Source organism: Schistocerca cancellata, chromosome 12, assembly GCF_023864275.1.
Source record: "Schistocerca cancellata isolate TAMUIC-IGC-003103 chromosome 12, iqSchCanc2.1, whole genome shotgun sequence".
In the NCBI taxonomy this organism is placed as follows: domain Eukaryota; kingdom Metazoa; phylum Arthropoda; class Insecta; order Orthoptera; family Acrididae; genus Schistocerca; species Schistocerca cancellata.
The window spans coordinates 134226397-134248900 of NC_064637.1; the positions used below are offsets into that span (position 1 = coordinate 134226397).

Consider the following 22504-nt stretch of genomic DNA (forward strand, 5'->3'; position numbering starts at 1 on the left):
ACTTAAAGTGCCTGGCAGAGGGTTCATTGAACCATCTACATAATAATTCTCTGTATTCCAATATTGAACAGTGAGCAGAAAAAATGGACACGTATATCTTTCTGTACAAGCTCTGATTTCCCTTATTTTTTTATGACGATCGTTTCTCCCTTTGTAGGCTGGCGTCAACAAAATATTTTTGCATTTGGAGAAAGTTGGTGTTTGAAATTTCATGACAAGCTTCTGTCACAACGGAAAAACCTTTAAAATAATTGAAAAGCCACAATCGCATCAATCGTTTATTAGATGACCTGGTGGTTGTGACAATGATTTTATCAGATGGTCTGCCTCATATGCCATGATGTCCATATGGTTTTATAAATGTTAATCCACGTTTCAGATCTGATGATGGCACCTTCAGAGTGCTGAAACTGGTCATCTAATAAACGATTGAAGCGATCGTGGTGTTTCAATTATTTTAAAAACAGAGTGATCGCCCCACGACACACCATGTGTTCACTGCGCAAAAGTCTTTGTTTTAATGATGTCCATCCCAAACCCTGTATCATGTCAATGACACTCTTTCCCCTATTTCTCGAAAATACGAAACATGTTGTTCTTCTTTGAACTTTCTCGAGGTACTCCGTTAATCCAATTTGGTAAGGATCCCATAATACACACCAGCACTCCAAAACAGAGCAGACAAGCGTAGTGTAGGCAGTCTTTACTAAATCTGTTGCACCTTTTAAATGTTCTGCCAATAAAATGCAAAAACACCTAATCTACTGCATAATTACAGCAACAGAACATTGATTAGGGCATTTACAGAAAACAACTTGGTGAGGAACCACTAAGGAATGATTTCATTATCTAAATAGAAGCATATCACCAGTCTTAAGAAGATTATCAATATCAATTAAAACGAAGAAATCGTGATGCTGTGGACACTAACTGCTGTTGCACGATAATTTATTAGCACAAGTTTCTATTATATGATCTGTCATCAATGGGTGCACTAATTCTCCACTAAAAGGCCCTTCCTGAAGGAAATAATGTACAAATAACTAACACATGTATGATCTCTCGCAGATCCATGCAGAATGAAAGTTAATTATGCTAACCATATTCCACAGAAAAACAGAATATGTCACGGGATACTGATTATGACTAGTCACAAGTTGAAAATAATAGTGCATCATGAATTGGATATCCTGTTGTTTATTGTATGTAGCAACTAGGTTGCTATGATTGACTGCTGTAATTTATTTGAAAAATTAAACATAAATTCGACACAATTTCTACAAAGGCAAGTGTACTATCAAATTATTGCGTAGAAATCTGTGTACCAAAACTACGCAAAGTAAACTTATTAAGGTTTTTTTACGTGGCTGCTCATGGGCAGTAGAATTAAACATCAGACGCCACTAATTTTATTGGTAAACAACCCTAAAATTATTACTACTAATGTTTTATCGACGAATACCGCATACAGGACAATCAGTAGGCAAATATTTCATGTTTATTACGCCTTCGTTTAAGATTTTACACCTTTACACCCTAGACCTTACAAGGTGGTTTTTGTAACAGAAAGAAATGTATATTTGTGAATTAGTTTCAAAGACTTGGTATTATCAAACCATACGGCATACAAGGCCAAATTTTCAACCCTTCTTCGGCTGAAAATTATACAGAAAAGAAGCAATTACATTGCCGAATTAATTACTTTTACGTAAATCATCATCATACAACAAAACTGAAGCAAGTACTCCAAACAGTACACTGAAACTACGTTTCGCTTTTGTAAACAACTCTGCGTGACAATCTCTATTAAGTATACATTATGATTCATCCGTGAAGGTTCCCAAAGTTAATTTTCAATCATATATATTTCATCCCGCTGCACAAGAAACAAATTCGCCATCATTTTAGCAAAGAACAACTGAAGTTCGAATGACATTAGGTGACAGGGTTGGGTTGAGCAGGTGCAGCACACGTGGTGTATAGTGTGTTAAGCTGTTAACCTATACCCAATGACGTTACATTCGCATAGCATGCTTAAAAACATCAGGTCCCAAAATTATTAGGCAAGAATAAGAACAATAATATGCGTTATAGATCCAACAAAGACTGCAATAACAGACACACGTAATACAAATAAAAAAAAAATCAATTCTCGGGTATTTATAAAACAGGATGTTTTCCCTAACGCCATATTGGCGGCACACTTCCTGTTCCTGTTTGAAAACGGAAGTCTTCGGCGTACTCAGTAATTATTTTTCGAATCTGAACTCGTTATATGGATTGACATACATTATTTTTGTACTTACAAGAATCACGGTGATTTTATATCATTTTTGACACTGTAAATCCACGAAGTTGGCATTCCCATCGCAGCACAACAAGCGTAACTTGAAATTCACGCCTTCTATATCGACTACGCAATGGTTCCGAAAATAGCACGTAGAGAGACGAAAAATATGTATGAGTATGGGTGAATTAATTAAAAGAGTTATCACTCTACTTTCCAAAATATTTCCTGAATTTAGCATTTCGACATCTGGATTTAAATGAAACATAAAAACAAAATTTATTCAACTTTGATATTACGGGAGGTGAATATTCGTCGGTAAAATATAATCTTCCTTAAATGGATGTGGTCGCTGTAAACGAATGTATTCTTAACAAACCTACAAAAAATTTGATGTCTTTCGAAATCTCACAAGCGATTCAGTTAATATGGAAATGATCGAAAATTACATTTTAAGTAAGTCGGATTGTCTGAGAAATGAGATCACACCTGTGCACATTTTCTGCTTCTATGCACCCATATACAAATGAAATATTCCTTCCATTTGTCTATAGTGCGTTGCGTTTATATGTATGAAGTAGTGAAGGAAGCTGAAAATCAGCAGTTACAACGCGTTATTTATTGCGAAAAAAGATACGTATATATTTCAAAATGCTCACATTTCGCCTCGCTTCGAGTTTCGGTTGGAAATAAACGTACGATGTGTGCAGTCACCAAAATATCTTGTTTAGTTACAAGTCGAGCAACCTTATGAACTTGCATAGACAACAGATATCTTTTTACAAGTGTAAACCTGTTATCAAGTTAGCAACTCGTTACTATCAACATTTGATCCAATCTTGTTAGTATGAAGCATTTTTTCTATTGTGTGATATGAAACGTTGCATACCTAGGCTCTCAACACCAGTCTAACACCCCAAAAGTATTGTGATAAAATGAATTACGGCCTTCTTGTGACCTTTAAATGGACGAAACCTAGCCACTTGCAGGATGGAAAGGAGGTAGTAATATACCCATGTTTCCTTCTTTCTGTCCTGGATTACATCATGGTAATGGGGCACAATTATTCTGAAGGAATCAAAAGTGATGACTAGCCATTTACCTTACTCATTTAGAATCATTTGATTTTGTCCCTTCACACAGCTGTCAAACTAATTTTAGTTTCAAACTAAATCGTTATTCTTAGGAAGAAAATCTTAGTAGAATGCTGAAAACACTGTAGCAGACTATGACTTTGCCACTTTAATTTTGTTTTGCAACGCATTTTAATGTCCAGGAGCCTTTAAAACAAGAGGCAACTGATTTTCTACATCAATAAAAATAATACAATGACTGCTGTTTTAAGTTTATGTGATTAAGAAAAATGAATACTTATTTCCATTTAATGAATAATATGCTCCACAGCATGTTTGGATCTCTGTTTCAGAGAGGAAATATGTAGCTATAATCAAGCAGGCAATGTAGGTCTGTGGTGCTAAACCCATAAACAGGCTTCTGTAGAGTGCAGCCTTTCATTCACACAGCACGAGGACACAGAGGATGGCGAGCATCTCATGCTGACAGCAGGTTAGACCTGGGAAAGAGCCCCAGATCTCAATCTGATGAAAGGATGAGTAGTTCTGGAGGGACTATTAACTAGGAAAATTTCCTCCTCCCATCTGAGATTGAACCCACGACCTCCAGGGCTGGAGTCTTGTGCTCTACCCATTACCTTACAAAAGCCACATGTTCAGAGCTGTAAAATATTAATTATCTCAATAAAGTGGAGATTGGTGGATAGGCTAATTTACTAGTGCTATAACGTGGCATGGTGACCCAGCTTACATATTCGTTTAAAAAAGAAAATAGGCTCGAACAGTAACTTAGCTGGTGATAATGAAATACCAGATTCATAATACAACTACTAAGTGACCAAAGAACAACACCACTGAAACTTCCTGGCAGATTAAAACTGTGTGCCAGACTGAGACTCGAACTCAGGACCTTTGCCTTTTGCGGGCAAGTGCTCTACCATCTGAGCTACCCAAGCACGACTCACGCCCTGTCCTCACAGCTTTACTTCTGCCAGTACCTCGTCTCCTGCCTTCCAAACTTTACAGAAGCTCTCCTGCGAACCTTGCATAACTAGCAAGTTTGGAAGGCAGGAGACGAGGTACTGGCAGAAGTAAAGCTGTGAGGACGAGGCATGAGTCGTGCTTGGGTTGCTCAGATGGTAGAGCACTTGCCTGCAAAAGGCAAAGGCCCCAAGTTCGAGTCTTGGTGCGGCGCGCAGTTTTAATCTGCCAGGAAGTTTCATATCAGCGGACACTCCGCTGCAGGGTGAAAATCTCATTCTAACACCACTGTAGGACACACAGTAAAACTGTAGATAACCGTGGTGGTGTCAGTGAACTAGAAGGGGGACAAAAATGACTGAAAAACTCCAGACCAGTTTCACTTCTATGCTTCTAGCGTCTACATAATCCCAGAAATATTTATGTATAATATATTATTTGTTTATCAGGACTGGAACAACATTAACACACTACCACAGCACGATTTCAGAGAGAGTAAACGTGCAGAATCAGCATTCATCAATGTAAAATTTTGCATTGTCCTCATGAAGGAGAGCCTTCACAAATGCAGAATAAGGCAAGTTTATGGGGACATCAACGTTAGCAACACTGCTGATGAGAGTGTTTCTGCGGCAGATTGGAGTATATTGGAGTATCTGTGAATGGCACGAGCAGGGCAGTTCGATTTTGAATCTGATGTAATGCGGCTATGTTGTACGGTGCTCTGTGCTAATAAAGAAATATTATTCCATGTCACCACACTTTCATTTACGACATGTTTCCTTATACCATTTAGGGAAATCTACCACAGTGGTGAGCCCATGTGTTATGAACATGCAACCATGTGATCAACAACAGAATCTCCAGGTAGGAGTATCAGCAATGTAGAAAAGACAGATTGCTACTTTCCACCAAGAAGACCTAGAATCAGCAACTTCACCACCCTTCTGATCAGCTCCACAAATTCACCTGGGTGTCTGACCAGCAGTCCAGCTCGTAGAAGGCTGCAAATACCTACTGTCAATAACTGATTGAGTCTCACACGGGGTAGGAGCCGTGCCTGTGAAAGACATCACGGCAGAATCCACTTGAGTTTTTATCAGTGTGTGGTTATACTGCTTTGATTGTCCTGAAGCAGTTACCACAAACCAAGGGAGACAATTCAAATACTCTCTGTTTGAGGCACTCTGCGGCCTTACCCACACTCGTACAGCCATGTAACACCCACAGAGTAACAGACTTGTGGAGCATTGGCATTGCACTCTGAAACTCACATTATGTGCCATGGTGGACGGACGCCTCACCATGCACATTGTTTGGTGTTCATACAGTGTTTAAGGAGGACGTATGGGCTTCCCTGTTGGAGGTCCTGTATGGTGAATCCCATATGCACCCAGCAGAGTTTATCCAACAAACACCAACTGCTCCCCTGGCAGACCTGCCAGCATTAGTGCAAATGGTGAAGCGCCACATTCAAAAATTGTGGGTACCACCACCTCTGCCATACACCACTTTGAGTACCTTCATATACAAAGTGCCATCAGACTGCAATTGAGTCATGGTGCATAATGAGACAATATGACCAGCTCCACAGCCACTGTACTCTGGGCTGTTTCCGGTTGTCAAGTGTGGCCCACATGCCTTCAACGTCTTGCTCAACAGGAATATGACGATGGTCTCCCTGCCTGTACTGTCTGAGGAGACACCAACGCTAGCCGACCAGAGAGTGTGTGCAGCAAAGTGGAGTATATATGAGCAGTGTGAGCAAGACAGTTTGGTTGAGAACTTGATTTAATGTGGTTAAGTTGTATGCTGCTCTGTGCTAATAAAGAAGTGTTACTCTGTATCACCTCACTTATATTTATAGTATGCCTCCTTATACCAATTAGGCAATCTACCACAGGCTACACATTAACAGCTAGAAGCAGCCACTGCTGTAAAGTATACTAACAACAAATTATGAGTGCTGATTCAAATAATAAAATAGTGCAGCAGTTAATTTTTTTCATGCATAGCACAACACATTTCAGGAATTTATTCCCATTTGCAAGTGCTGTGAGAATTTAGATTGTTTTATGCACTTAGGTGACAAAAGTCATGGGAAGGCAATATGCACATATACAGATGGCAGTAGTATCATGTACACGAGGTATAAAAGGGCAATGCATTGGCTTGTGTTTTCTGTGGTTGTAGACTTAATTTTAGTATTGACCTTAATGATACGTTTTCACACGGGAATGGTTGGCTCACAGTAGCTGTTGTACGTGGTGGTAGTGGTGTACCCAGAGTTGGTGGACTTGAAAGTTTTGATGATAGAGACATAATTGCTTATCGTACTTATCATGTTGCAGAACTTGCAAATAAGGACTTTGGTAAATCAGCATATATGTCAACATCTGCACTGTCTTTGTATACCCGTAGCAAGAGAAAAATATCTGTAAATGAATCTGTCTTCATTTGGGTTAAAGGTAAAGGTGTATGTGAATATGTGAAGTTTGTTGGTGACTGTCATTTGTACTCGGATGATCCATTTGGAAAGGCTTCTGAAGTGATTACAGCTGCACAATCGGAATCAACAGACTTTGAATGCAGAATGATAACTGGAGCTAGAGACATAGGACATTCCATTTAAGAAATTGCAAGGGAATTCAATATTCCAAAATACTCAGATGATCCATTTGGAAAGGCTTCTGAAGTGATTACAGCTGCACAATCGGAATTAACAGACTTTGAATGCAGAATGGTAACTGGAGCTAGAGACATAGGACATTCCATTTAAGAAATTGCAAGGGAATTCAATATTCCAAAATACTCAGATGATCCATTTGGAAAGGCTTCTGAAGTGATTACAGCTGCACAATTGGAATTAACAGACTTTGAATGCAGAATGGTAACTGGAGCTAGAGACATAGGACATTCCATTTAAGAAATTGCAGGGGAATTCAATATTCCAAAATACTCAGATGATCCATTTGGAAAGGCTTCTGAAGTGATTACAGCTGCACAATTGGAATTAACAGACTTTGAATGCAGAATGGTAACTGGAGCTAGAGACATAGGACATTCCATTTAAGAAATTGCAAGGGAATTCAATATTCCAAAATACTCAGATGATCCATTTGGAAAGGCTTCTGAAGTGATTACAGCTGCACAATCGGAATTAACAGACTTTGAATGCAGAATGGTAACTGGAGCTAGAGACCTAGGACATTCCAATTAAGAAATTGCAAGGGAATTCAATATTCCAAAATACTCAGATGATCCATTTGGAAAGGCTTCTGAAGTGATTACAGCTGCACAGTCGGAATTAACAGACTTTGAATGCAGAATGGTAACTGGAGTTAGAGACATAGGACATTCCATTTAAGAAATTGCAAGGGAATTCAATATTCCAAAATACACAGTGTCAAGAGGATGCCGAGAATACCATGTTTCAGGCATTGCCTCTTACTGTGGATAACACAGAAGCCAACGGCCGTCACTTAAAGACCGAGAGTAAATGGTGCTAGCATAGAGTAATTGGTACTAACACACAAGCAACACTGAGTGAAATAGCTACAGAAATCCATGTGCGATGTATAACAAATGCATCCATTAGGACTTTGTGGTGAAATTTGGCTTCAATGGGCTTTGGCATCTGACGACAAATGCAAGTGCCTTTGCTAACAGCACGAAATTGCACGCAGCGCCTCTCCTGGGCTCGTAACCACAGCAGCTGGACCCTAGATGACTGAAAAACCGTGGCCCGGTCAGATGAGTCCCGATTTCAGTTTGTAAAAGCTAATGGTAGGGTTCGAGTTTGCCACAGGCCCCGCAAAGCGTGGACCTAAGTTGTCACCCACTGTGCCAGAGGGTGATGGCTCCATAATGGTGTGGACTGTGCTTACATGGAATGGAATGAGTCCTCTGATCCAACTGTACTGATCACTGACTGGAAATGGTTATGTTTGACTACTTGGAGACCATTTGCAGCCATGTACTTTATGTTCTGAAGCAATGATGGACTTTCTATGGTTGCCAATGTGCAATGTCATCGGACCACAGTTGTTTGCAATTGGTTTGAAGAATATTCTGAACAATTTGAATGAATGATTTGGCCACTCGGATTGCTCAACAAGAATACCACTGAACATCTATGGGACATACTTGAGAGTTTAGCTCATGCACCTTGCACTGGCAACACTTCCTCAATCGTGGACAGCTATAGAGGCAGCATTTCTCAATATTTTTGCAGGGGACTTCTAACGACTTGTTGAGTCCATGCCATGTTGAGATGCTGCACTACATTTGGCAAAAAGAGGTCCAACACGATATTAGAAGGTATTCCATGACTTTTATCACCTCAGTGTATCAAATATTTTAAATTCACAAGGCTGGATATAAATGGAAAGTTTTCTTGTAAGTTTCTCATCTGACAGTGCTGTCGTCCTTATCATCAGGATAACCTCCATTACCACTGATAGTGAATCATTACAGGTTATTTACTTAGATCATTTCAACTGTACTATGTCCTACAGTATTGTATTACGGAGTAAATCTGTGCTTGCGTGAAATATACTCTTAGCCAAGAAAAGCACTTTTAGGAAGGTTTGTAATGTCAGTTCATGAATTTTATGTAGGTTGCCATTCAAGAATTTAGGAGTTCTCACATTGCCTTTATTGTTCACATATTCTGCAGTAGACGTTTTTTTTTTTACTTTATTTATTTTATTTTACTGATATGCTCATTCAAAAGGAAATGCAAAATTACTGCAAGATTTGTCCAGTAAACAATATAAATTTGGCATTTCCAGACAGATTAAAATCCTGTGCCTGATCAGGACTTGAATATGGGACCTTTTCGTGCAAAAAAGAAATGTCCCAGGTTAGAATCCCAGTCTGGCACACAGTTTTAATTTGTCAGGATATTTCAAATTAACACACACACCACTGCAGAGTGAAAATTCATTCTAGAGAGAAAAATGATTTGCTCCTGGATAACATTTTCTTGAAAGTGTGTAGGTAAGTGTACACTATTGTGTGTGTTCAGTTTCAACTGACTCCGAACACAAAGAAAATAGTTGAGAGTGAGAAACTTGGGGATGCTGAATGTATACAGAGAAATGCAGCACAAATGGTCACAGTTATGTTTGATCCATGGGAATGCGTCACAGAGATGCTGAAGAAACTTCGCTGGCAGACTCTTGAAGACAGACATAAACTATACTGAAAAAGCCTACTTACTAAGTTTCAAGAATTGACCTCAAATGATGATTCCCGTAGGGATCATGTGTTTAACACTAGATTAATTACAGCATGCACAGAAGCATTGAAACAATCATTCTTCCCACACACGATACATGAATGGAACAGGATAAAAGCCACAATAACCGGCGCAATAGGATATAATTCCTGGCATGCACTTCACAGTAGATGTAGGACCTCATATTTGCAAATGTACATTCAAAGTATTCCTCGTTTTGTACTCTTTTTATTCCATAGTGGTATTCACTGCAGTTGTTTAGAACCTTCCACTCTAACATGTGTTATCAGCTTTCCGTTGCCAAAGAGCTTTGCTTCAGATGGTCATGCGCATGGAATGTAAGAGAGAAAGAAAAAAAAACACAAGATGGCCAAAATAAAGAATGACATTACAACAAGAATCAGTCAGAGAGTAATGCCTCTTATTTTTAAATTTTTATTTCACAAGAAAACTAGATGCCATAACATAAGATAACATCTACAGAGCCACTATGAAACATTACTTTTCAGTATAATCACCAAATTTGCTGGCAGTCTGTATACCTGTAAGGTAAAAATCACAGTTGTGTTCCCTCACACATTGGTGCACAGAATTTTTCAGTATCTCTGCATCTTCAAAGGGATGCAGCTGATGAACTTCTCTGTATGTGTTGAATGAGTGGACATCTTGGACATCTGACAGTTTAAGGTCAAGTCTGTACAGTGAGTGGGGCAAGATTTCTCAGCCGGTTTTTGCAGTTTCACCAATGGTGAAGTGACTGATGCATGGTCTTGCATTGTCGTACAAAAGAAGAAGATATACTGCAACTTCTGATGGGTGAACTTGAAGGGAAAAGGTTATTTTCACCACTTTCAAGTCTGTGATTTGTAATGTTTCCATAAGGTGAGGATCAACAGCCATAAAGTATTTTATAAAATGCATTTTAACCATCAGCTGTTTATTTGTCCCCTTGGTCATCTACTGGTTTCACTTATTAACCATCATGCAGGGTGTAGGATACAACAGATTAATTACAAGCATTCCATATTCCTTTGATTTTGATATTGTTCAGCTTCAAAGGAATATCGTATGCTTTTAATTAATCTGTTGTATCATATATCCTGGATGATGGTTAATAACTGAAACTGGTAGATGACTAATGGGACAAATAAAAAGCTGATGGGTAACAAAAAAAGAAAAGAAAAAAAAACTTTCACGGGTGTCATGCAGAGAGCTGGCTTTTACTGCCGTGCTCACGCAGTCAGTTCATTGTGTACGCTCGGGTGACAGTAATTGGTTAAACACGTGATTATATAATAATGCATTTATTGGCAAAGGTTGGTATACTAACAAACTTGCAAAGTATTGTCTGAATGTTCACATAACCAATCACGTGACTGTGGTAAATTTCTCGATTACTGATCCCAAAGGATGCGCAATCCTCAGTAATAGAGTGCATAGTATGATATCGTGGGCGCAGAGAGACAAAGGACGTGGGTCCATTTGAACAAGCAAATTATCTCTCATCTCACAGGGTGCCATTTAATTCGCGAACATGACGGCACGGAGTGAAGAATCAGCTCCTGTTCAGATTTGCGAGCATGTTGGTGGAGAGCGCGTGTTGTGCTAGAACCACACAGTCCGTGGCTGATGGAATCTGTGATTGGTGTAAATGTCCACATGGCACAGAGGTTTATCTTGCACTGGTTGGCCTAACGGTAAAATTTGTGCTACTGGGTGAACACTGGCATGCTGTCATTCAATTCTGTGGTTCACCCGGTACACAGATCTCGCCTTGGAGATTGGAGCTCAGTAGCAACAAGAAGTGAAAGTGAACCATCTGCGGCCAGCATATTTCTGGGCCTTGCACACTTCATGCTGACATCAGCACAAATGCAATGGCGGCGGGCCAGTCAGCAGTGATAGGGCGGAATTGCATGACGTGAAGTTGGTGCACACAGCGGGTGTGTCCTCACATGGCCCACTAGTGACAGTGACAAGCAATGCTGTCCAGAAGCTGACTGTTGTGATGTTTGGCTGGAAATGTGCAAAGAAGAAATATTACCTTGGAGAACACTGCCACAAGTACAAAGGGCGTTCAAAACGTTTTTGACAGTCATCTCTAATTTTTTTTATTTTTTGCAGGAGGAGAATGAAATTTTTTGTGAACATACTTGGAACATTTAGCTATACATTGAGCCTACTTAATGTAGCCTGCATCAGCTGTGACACATCTGGCCCAATGTTCTTTCCATGATGCAAGTGCACCTTGGTAAAATTCCGGGGACTGACTTTTACACCATTGCTTGACACAGGAAATAAGGTCTTTCTCAGCCGGCCAGTGTGGCCGAGCGGTTCTAGGTGCTTCAGTCTGGAAACGCACGACCACTACGGTCGCAGGTTCGAATCCTGCCTTGGGCATGGATGTGTGTGATGTCCTTAGGTTAGTTAGGTTTAATTAGTCCTAAGTTCTAGGCAACTGATGACCTCAGAAGTTAAGTCGCATAGTGCTCAGAGCCATTTTAAGGTCTTTCTCACTATCAAATGTTTTACAACACAGGTGGGCCTTCAGACAACTAAAGAGGTAAAAGACGGAGCTAAGTCCGGACTGTAGGGAGGATGAGGAACAATTTTCCGACCCATTTTCCTGATTTTTTTCCTGTGTCACAAGGGCTGTAAGGGGTTTGGCATTGTTATGGTGTAGTCTGATGAGCTGCCCATGAAGCTGTGGTCTGTGGGTGTTGATGGCACATCGCAGCTTGTCCAATGACAAACAATAATGGTCCTGGTTAATTGTGGAGCTAGGTTCCAAAAAGTCAATGAAAATGACACCATACTGATCCCAAAAGAAGGAGGCCATCACCTTTTGACCTGCTGTTCATGAAAGTCTTGGTTTCTTCTTCCAATGGGAACCCGGATGATGCCACTCCACGGATTGGGTTTCGCTCTCAGATTCGGACAAAAACAACCATGTTTCATCCTGTGTAATGACGCCATCAAAACACTGTTCCACTCTTCAGTAAAGGTCTTCATGAGACCCTCGCACACATTCTTCCTCATCGTTTTCATTTCTCTTGTCAAGCCAGTGCACCCCACATGCACAGATTTTTCTGTACCCTAGTGACTGTACCAGTGATACTACACTATCCAGTGACAAACAAGACATTTCAGCAAGCTGTCATGTCATTACACAGCTGTCATTTTGGATTATTTGATCAATGGTCTCCTTATTCACATCACTCACTGCTGTTGATGGTCTGCCACATTGTGGATTGTCCAGTAGAGAGAAATCACCTTCTTTAAACCACTGCTGGATACTGCTGTGATCCACTGTGTCCTCCCCATTAACAGGGAGCAACTTCCTGTGAATCGATGTTGCGGAGTCATCGTCGGTCTTGAAGAGGAACTCTATCACCGACATTGTTGCAATCTAACATCTACTTCACAGTCCATTATGGATCACATGTAAATAAAAGAAAATACTTTTATATACCAACTTATAGCTAAATGTTCCAAGTATGATTAATTAAAACTTCCGGGCTGAATTGTCGTGGTCCATATATAAAACTGCTTCTCCTTCCTGACGTTTCGTTGCCCACAGTAGGCAACAAAACATCAGGAAGGAGAAGCAGTTTTATATATGGACCATGGCAATCCAGGCCAGAAGTTTTAATTAATGAAGACACCGGCCGTGAAAGCTTATACGTTATGATTGTTCCAAGTATGTTCACAAAAAATTTCATTCTCCTCCTGCAAAAAATAAAACAATTAGAGACGACTGTGTAAAAGTTTTTGAACGCCCTTTGTACAAAGGCTGTTTAAATGTGAATGAAATACATTAAACATGGATCCACACAAGTATGCATGTATCCTTGGGGACCGTGTCCACCCATATATGCAGTTTGTTTTTCCTCACCACAATGGTATCTACCAGCAGGACAATGCAACATGTCACGTAGGTCACAATGCAAATGCATATTTAAGAGAGCACCAAGATGTTAACTGTGATCTCCCTGCCACCAAACTCCCCAGATTTAAACCCAATTGTTAATCTGTGGCCCCACTTCGATCGGTTGTTCGCACCACGGATCCTCAAATGAGACACATAGTGTAGATGGCCACAGTACTAGAGTTGCCATGGCTCCACATTCCTGTCACTACCATCCAGAACCTCATCAATTCTCTTCCTGTAGGATGCACAATGATCCGCCCTGAAAAGGGTGGTTATTCAGGCTTCTGACATGTGATTGCATTAATGTGACTGCCAGTAATACATTATGCCGACGAGACCTCAGTCTTATTCTGTGGTGTAGAGTGTATAGAATTACAATCTTTTGCTGCTAGTGGTGTGACAGAATTAACAAAATACTTCATTATGGTGAATGTGGCCAAATCTCCATTACTGGCATTTAAAACAAGTGGTCCTCACCACACAAATGTAAATAGTGTATGTACCATCTTGGCAACAGAAACTGGTAACTGTAAATTTTTGGGTGTGAATGTTATTGAAAAGCTGTGGTGGATAAATCACATTAATTTTGTATGCAAAAAAGGCAATAGTGGCTTCTGTCTCCTTATCCAGCTTGCAAGCTTCTAGCTAAACCTTAAAAATAGTGTGCAATGGAACAGTTTATGGCTTTCTTAACTATGGGATTGAATAATGGGGCTGTACAGCTGATGTACCCTTAAATAGAATACTGCTGATACAGAAGAAAGAAATGACACTTGTACATGGAATATGCCATAGAGAAACACACTGTGAAGTGTCTGTGCAGCGTCAGTACTTAACATTATATTCTTTATACACATTAAATTACTTGCATTTTTATGAGTCAGCCAGCTGAAGAAATCAGGTGCACTGACGTACAAGATCACAACAACAAGATAAAATAAACAAGGTGTGGTGTCACCGCCAGACACCACACTTGTTAGGTGGTAGCTTAAATCGGCCGCGGTCCTGTAGTACATGTCGGACCCGTGTGTCGCCACTGTCAGTACTAGCAGACCTAGCGCCACCACATGGCAGGTCTAGAAAGACGGACTAGCACTCGCCCCAGTTGTACGGACGACATTGCTAGCGACTAGACGTACGAAGCCTTCCTCTCATTTGCCGAGAGACAGTTAGAATAGCCTTCAGCTAAGCACATGACTACGACCTAGCAAGGCGCCATTAGCCTTACCTACTTTGAGAGTTATAGTATAAATGTCTCAAGAAGAACGCTGTATTCATCAGAGAATAAAAGTTAAGTATAAAGCAACTACGTACTTTTCTTGCTACCATTCAATAGTTATCCTGTTTCAGAATTCACGCCCGTCTGCATTACATCGCGTGCCTTTCGGCTACCTCAGAGTGGCGTGGCTCTTGCTACGCCACAACAGTTTGGCGACGTCGGATTAACGGATTGTTCTCTTTTTCTTTGCTTTGCTCTGACTTATTTGTGTCATGGCATCGCCACAATCTCCAGATGTACTGTCCGAATTTTATCGCTTGCAGAATCAGCAGACGCAGGCGTTATTGGATGCCCTGGGACAGCTCGTCCAGGGTCAACGTGCGCTGCAAAATGATGCGGCCGCCGCCGCGTCACAGCTACCGCAGCCACAACACGCAGTTGCACCCTCTTTTCGTCAATTTCGTCCCGACGACGAAACATGGACGGAGTGGTCACGCCAGTTTGGATTCCATCTCGCCGCCTACAGAATTCAAGGTAACGAGCGGCAGCCTCACTTATTGTCTTGTGTCGGCGTGCAAACGTACCGTGTGATAGTGAAATTGTTTCCCCGACGCGACGTAGCAACTCTGTCCTACGAAGAAATTGTGTCGGCTTTAGATGCCTATTTCAAAGAAACAGTTAATGTGGTTGCAAAACGGTATACGTTCTTTCGTACGAAACGTACGGCCGGTCAAACTAATAGGGAGTGGGTTGCAACTTTGCAAGGCCTTACTAGGGATTGTGAATTTCAGTGTGACTGTGGCCTTCCTTATTCAGATACAATGGTGCGTGATGCAATAGCACAGAACGTTTCTGATGTTCGCATACGAGAACAGATTTTGAAACTAGTTAATCCCTCCCTTCAACAAGTGATAGACATATTGGATAGGCAAGACACACTTGACTGTGCTCAGGAATCTTTTGAAGCTTCGCCAGCAGTGTGTAACATTAACCGGCCCGCTGGACGCGCTGCGCGGCCCGGTAACCGGCCCTCGCGCACTTCGACGCAGCTGACGCCGCGCTCTAAACCAGGTGTGCCTCGCCAGCCCGCAAATGCAGTGAAATCATGCCCGCGGTGTGCCACTAGACATTCGCGTGAAAATTGCCCGTCACGCCAAGCTATTTGCTTTTACTGTCACAAGAAAGGACATGTTCAAAGTGTTTGCCAGAAAAAGCTCAGATCAGACAATCACAACCGTTCCAGGCCCTTTGCTTCGCGCCGGAATCGAACCACGGACACTCAGGCTCGGGAACCTTCGCCCATGGACATTCACGTAGTTAATGCCACTCCGCCCAGTGTTACTCTTTCTAACAGTGACTGTGTTCGTCCCACAAAACGTGTGCGTCGACGTCGACGGCAATCCCGTCACGTCGCAAGTGATTCTGTACCAGTGTCTGTTCAAGTTGCACAAAACAGTCGCTCTTGTCGTCAGCAGGACAATAAACTTTTTGTAGATTTGGACTTTGCCGGACAAGTGATACCATTCCAGCTCGATACCGGAGCTGCAGTTTCATTGCTCAATCACGCCACGTACAAACAACTGGGCGCACCGCCGTTGCGTGCCGCAAAAGTTCAGCTCACTAGTTATTCAGGACAGCATATCCCTGTGTTAGGACAGTGCAGCCTTCTTGCAACATACAAGGGACACACAAAACTTGTGTCGTTTTACGTTCTTCGTTCTTCTGCTGCAGTGAACTTGTTTGGTTTAGATTTATTTCAATTGTTTAACTTGTCTATTGTGAATCAGGTTCTCTCTGTGAACCAGACTGTGCCTTCAGCCAGTGTTTCTAGTCTATGTGAGGAATTTGCAGACATTTTTGCACCGGGCCTTGGTTGCGCTAAGAACTATGAAGCACATTTGGAACTCAAAGTCAACGCGCAACCGACATTTTTCAGAGCGCGCAATGTTCCCCACGCATTGCGTGACGAGGTCGCAAGAACATTAAACGATCTAGAATCACAAGGTGTCATTGAACGTGTGCAGGCTTCTCTCTGGGCCTCACCCTTAGTAATTTTGCAAAAACCTTCCGGCAAATTGAGACTTTGCGTGGACTTCAAAGCAACAGTGAATCCACAACTAGTGACTGCTACATTTCCTTTGCCCCGCCCGGAAGATCTTTTTGACAAACTGTGCCCGGGAAAATATTTTTCAAAGTTGGACCTAGCAGATGCGTACTTGCAAATACCGGTGGACGAAGAATCCCAGCGCGTATTGGTGGTTAACACGCATCTTGGACTGTACAGATTCAAAAGACTGCCATTCGGGTGTGCATCCGCCCCTGCATTGTTTCAGCAATATTTACAAACTATTTGTGCGTCAGTCCCTACGGCAGCTAACTATCTGGACGATATAGTGATCTCAGGAAAGACAGAAGCAGAACATTTACAAAATCTCAGAACACTATTTCAGGTCTTGCGACAGAATGGTCTTCGCTTGCGGAAGGACAAATGTGTGTTTTTTGCTCGTGACTTGCCATATCTGGGACATGTAATCAATGCTCAAGGCATACATCCGAGTCCAGAGCACCTCCGTGCCATACAGGACTTGCCTTCGCCGCAAAATGTGAAGCAGCTACAGAGTGTGTTGGGAAAAATAAATTACTACCATAAATTTCTTCCTCATGCCTCTTCCATTTCAGCTCCGCTTCATCGCTTACGCCGTAAAGGTGTTCCGTTTGTCTGGTCGCCGGAATGCGAACGCGCCTTTCGCCAATTGAAATCGGCGTTGCTTTCACCTACTTGCCTTACGCCATTCGATCCCCAGAAACCCCTTTTGTTGATGGTAGATGCCTCGGAATTCGGGATCGGTGCTGTGCTTGCTCACAAAGATGGTTCGCATGATCGCCCTATTGCCTTTGCGTCCAAATTGCTCTCGTCAGCGCAAAGAAATTATTCTCAGATAGAGAAAGAAGCTTTGGCTCTCGTGTTTGGTGTTACGAAGTTTCACGATTTCTTGTATGGTCGTCGCTTTACCATCATTACAGACCACAAACCTTTGACATCGCTTTTTCATCCGAACAAGCCTGTACCTCCACGTACAGCGCAGAAATTCATTCGCTGGTCTATATTCCTCTCGCAGTACCGCTACGATATCTTGTATCGGTCCACTGCTAAGCACGGAAACGCAGATGCGTTGTCCCGTTTGCCTGTTGCTGAGGATAAAGCATTCGATTCTTCCGAACTTGCTTGCATGTTCATTGATGCGGAAACCGATGACGTGGTCGAATCGTTTCCGATTGATTTTCGTCGTGTAGCTACAGCCACAGCTGCTGACCCTGTCCTTGCTACCGTTTTGCGTTTTGTTGCTACGCAATGGCCCTTGTCGAAGTCGCGGATCGAGGATCCGATGGTTCGCCGATTTTTTGCTCACAAGGAGAGACTTTTTGTACGACGTGGTGTTTTGTTGTTGCGTTCTGATAATGATCAGTCTAGGGTCGTGGTCCCACGTTCGTTACAGTCATCTGTCTTAAAGCTTCTCCACCAAGGACATTGGGGTATAGTGCGTACGAAACAACTTGCTCGTCAGCACTGTACTTGGTTCGGCATCGATGCTGCGATTACGAATCTGTGTTCTTCTTGCATGGCGTGTGCCGAACAACAATCCGCACCGCCGCGGAAATTCTTTGCATGGCCGAAAGCCACTTCCCTTGGCAACGCTTACACATAGATTTTGCTGGTCCATTCTGGAATGCTCGATGGTTGGTTGTTGTCGATTCCTTCAGTAATTTTCCTTTTGTTGTCCGGATGTCTTCCACGACGTCATCTGCCACCATCCAAGCGTTGTCTGCTATCTTTTGCATTGAAGGTCTCCCACAGACTATTGTTTCCGACAATGGTCCACAATTCATGTCCGCAGAATTTCAGTCATTCTGCCAGGCCAATGGTATTCAACATCTGACATCCGCGCCGTTTTCGCCTCAGTCAAACGGTGCTGCTGAACGTTTGGTCCGGACTTTTAAGTCACAGATGTTGAAATTGAAAGAGTCGCATTCTCGGGAGGACGCGTTGTTGCTCTTTTTGTCGTCGTATCGCTCTCAGCCCCGCGATGGTCGCTCGCCGGCTGAGTTGCTTCACGGTCGTCCTCATCGAACCTTGATGTCTTTGCTGCATCCGCCGCATCAGGTTCCTGTGCAGCGGCAGACTCCAGCTTCTGCTCCTGGCGACGTCGTATTCTATCGTAACTATCGCGGTTCACGGCGTTGGCTCGCAGGGCGCATTCTTCGCTGCCTCGGCCGCGCGATGTATTTGGTTATGGGGGCCTCTGGTGAGGTGCGTCGGCATCTCAATCAGCTGCGCCTCTGTCGTCGCCTGGGTTCTGCCGCTCCCCGTCTGCTTTCAGCGACGGAGCCGTCCGGTCAGCGCCCTGGGGACCCATCTACTGGCTCGCCTCATCCCCAGGTGTTACCGACGATGCCTTCCATTCTGCCCCATGGCGTCGCGCCGCCGCAGCCGCTGCTGCAGCCGCCGCCGGCGCCGCCCGCCGAGGACGCTTCGCTGCAGCCGCCATCCGTCTCCCTGGGTCACGCGCCGCCGTTCGCTTCCCGTGACCAGCTGTCCTCCGCCATGGACCTCTTGCCCGCTCCGGACCACATGGCGTCATCGCGCGTCGGCTACCCCGACGCAATGGAGGTCGACCCTGTCTCATTACGGGCGCATACGCCGCATGTTGACGTGCACCCTGGAATAGGTTTCCAGGCGTTTCCTAGCTCCCCTCGGACCGAATGGCCGGGTGCGGGTGGCACAGCCTCGCCTGTTAGGCTCCCCACCTCATCGCATACGTCAACATGGGGCCCTCCCCACGGCGGGCGGAAGCCTTATAACACGACCGTTCGCCGATTTGCGGGGGAGGAATGTGGTGTCACCGCCAGACACCACACTTGTTAGGTGGTAGCTTAAATCGGCCGCGGTCCTGTAGTACATGTCGGACCCGTGTGTCGCCACTGTCAGTACTAGCAGACCTAGCGCCACCACATGGCAGGTCTAGAAAGACGGACTAGCACTCGCCCCAGTTGTACGGACGACATTGCTAGCGACTAGACGTACGAAGCCTTCCTCTCATTTGCCGAGAGACAGTTAGAATAGCCTTCAGCTAAGCACATGACTACGACCTAGCAAGGCGCCATTAGCCTTACCTACTTTGAGAGTTATAGTATAAATGTCTCAAGAAGAACGCTGTATTCATCAGAGAATAAAAGTTAAGTATAAAGCAACTACGTACTTTTCTTGCTACCATTCAATAGTTATCCTGTTTCAGAATTCACGCCCGTCTGCATTACATCGCGTGCCTTTCGGCTACCTCAGAGTGGCGTGGCTCTTGCTACGCCACAACACAAGGGTACTTCAAAAAGTAAGTTATATGTGTCACACCATACAAAGACCATTGCACAACAAGAGTGTTGCACTGTCAAAAGAGAGTATATGTTCACAGTTTCCTGCAGACACATTTCTGTTGCAGTATGGATAACAGGCACACTGAACAGTGCCTGTGAGTGAAATGGTGCAGCTACTGAGAACGTACTCCAAAGCTGGAATGTGCAGGACCGTATGATTCTTGTGGGCAAAATGTCTAAATTGCATGAAGATTCACTTTGAAATTCTGGTGGTATACAGACGATACACTATGTCACATTCAGTTGAAGTGAAATGGTGCCAGCAATTAGACCAAGGTTGCACAGACGTGAATGATGCTGTTTGGGAAGGAAGACCACTGACATCAACCACAGACGACAATGTTCTGGCAGTACAGTTTCTGCCAATGTGGATGTTCACACAGAGGTTCTCAAATGGTTCCATGATTGAGGAGAAGGTTTCTGTTGCTGAGGAATTGAACGATTGGTAGAACTTCCTGACCATTGTTCACAGAGACTTGGTGATGAAATATAATGTCATGCATCTGAGTCATTTCAAAGTGTAGTGCAGCATTCAATAAAAGTTATATAGTCTGCCATAATAAGGTGTAACTTAACTCTTCCATCATTATCAAAAATATTTGAAAAGGTAGTCACCATACAAATTCAAAATTTCATAAAAAATTTCAAATAATCTAAAAAAATCAGAATGGGTTTCAAAAATGCAAAACCACAGTGTCTGCTATAAACCATTTTGTAGATAAAATTAGCTCCTCTCTAGACAACTCACTGCATGCCACAGGAATTTTTTTGTGACTTATCAAAGGCCTTTGATAGTGTGAAACACTCCTTGCTACTCAGTAAAGTGGGAAAGTATGGGATTAGAGGCACTGAATTAGAATGGTTTAAGTCCTCCTTAATCAACTGAAGACAAAGAGTGGTTATATCATCAGAGGGAGGAACTTATGTTTCAGAATGGGAAACCATTTCACAAAGAGTACTCCAAAGTTCTGTCCCATTCTGTTTATGTTTTACATAAATGATCTATCACTTAATATTGGGTGTCACTCAGTTTTATTTGCAGATTACACATATGCAATTACTGAAAGTAACAGTGCTGTTCAAATTCCCCAAACTGTATGAAATACTTTTAAAAAAATTAGACACCTGGTTTGATTTAAACAGGTTAAAATTAAACATGGAAAAGACTCAGTTAATAAAGTTTAAAGTAAAATAAAATAATGCTCACCCAAGAAGAATATTATTGATGCTCAAATCAGTCCTAAGAATGCAACTACATAAAAATATATCATGAGACTCACTTCTACAGTACCTTGCAAATAAATTAAATAGCCTAGTATTTGCAATTACGATATTGTACAATGCTACCAGGATGGAAATAAGAAAAGTAGTATATCACAGCTGCTTTGAGTCAGAAAAAAGGTATGGAGTTGTATTTTGTGGTAACTCACACCATATGTGTAAAATATTAAAACTTCAGAAAACCATATTAGAAATATACACAATGTAGGGCAAAGAAAATCATGTCAACCACTCCTAAAAAACATGATTATATTAAGTGTTCCCTCAGTGTATGTCTATGAGCTGATTATCTTTGTACATTGTAACCATGATTTACTTGTAGCAAATCATTTTCAACATGATTACAACATGAGATATCAAAATAATTTTGTGCTACCGACCCATTGTTTAAAATTTTATGCTCAAACTCTACAGTATATGGATATTGAAATACACAACAAAGTGAAAGGAAGAGAATTGCTCAGTATAAATTTAGAAACATCAAAAGAAACCTTATATGAAAAATTAGTGTGGAAATGTTACTAATCAGTAGATAATTCATGAATGACAACCTGAAAATTTGAGCAGGAGAGAGCAAATACTTAGGACTGTTAATTTTTAAAAGTTTGTTACTTTCTAAGAAAAATAATTAGCTGTTTAATTAATTAATTGCTTAATTAATTTAATTATTGAGTACAGTATATTATATTAATGATATTATAAGAAAAATTGTAAACCAGTTTTTGTGTTTTGACAAGTCTCCTGTACATTAATTCAATGACTTGAAATTGTATGTTACAAGACAATAAACTTCTACTTCTACTTTTCAAAGTACCCTCATAACGAATCCCAGCAACAGACAAAGTTAAAAATGGCAGACTTAAGCCCATAACAAACTCTGAAACTCACTAAGATCAATGTAGGATATGTTAACACAAAGTGAATATATTTTCTGATAGAAAATGCTTGTGTTCATTCAATGAGTTTTAAGATATTGCATGTGATATGAATCAATCAGTGGCAGCTGCTGTGTCAGAGCACAAGAGCATGTGAACATCCTAACTTTTTATGCTTTACAGAT

At 42.0% G+C, this 22504-nt stretch overlaps 2 protein-coding genes across 3 annotated transcripts in view; one reads left to right on the top strand and one right to left on the bottom strand.

Annotated features, from left to right (window-relative positions):
• LOC126109772 (GA-binding protein subunit beta-1-like) overlaps window positions 1-2424 on the bottom strand; it is a 90683-nt gene extending 88259 nt beyond the window's left edge. The window contains exon 1 of one of the 2 annotated variants that reach the window (XM_049914826.1): window positions 2307-2424. The gene's annotated coding sequence lies outside the window, so the exon portion shown is untranslated. The remainder of the gene's footprint in view (window positions 1-2306) is intronic. The other variant, XM_049914827.1, reaches the window with a different exon arrangement.
• A 207-nt stretch (window positions 2425-2631) lies between these two features.
• The window catches only part of LOC126109657 (uncharacterized), a 53037-nt gene continuing 33164 nt past the window's right edge, over window positions 2632-22504 (top strand). Inside the window, exon 1 of the mRNA XM_049914704.1 lies at window positions 2632-2743. Within this exon, the coding sequence (XP_049770661.1) occupies window positions 2716-2743 (28 nt within the window). The 5' untranslated portion in view covers window positions 2632-2715. The remainder of the gene's footprint in view (window positions 2744-22504) is intronic.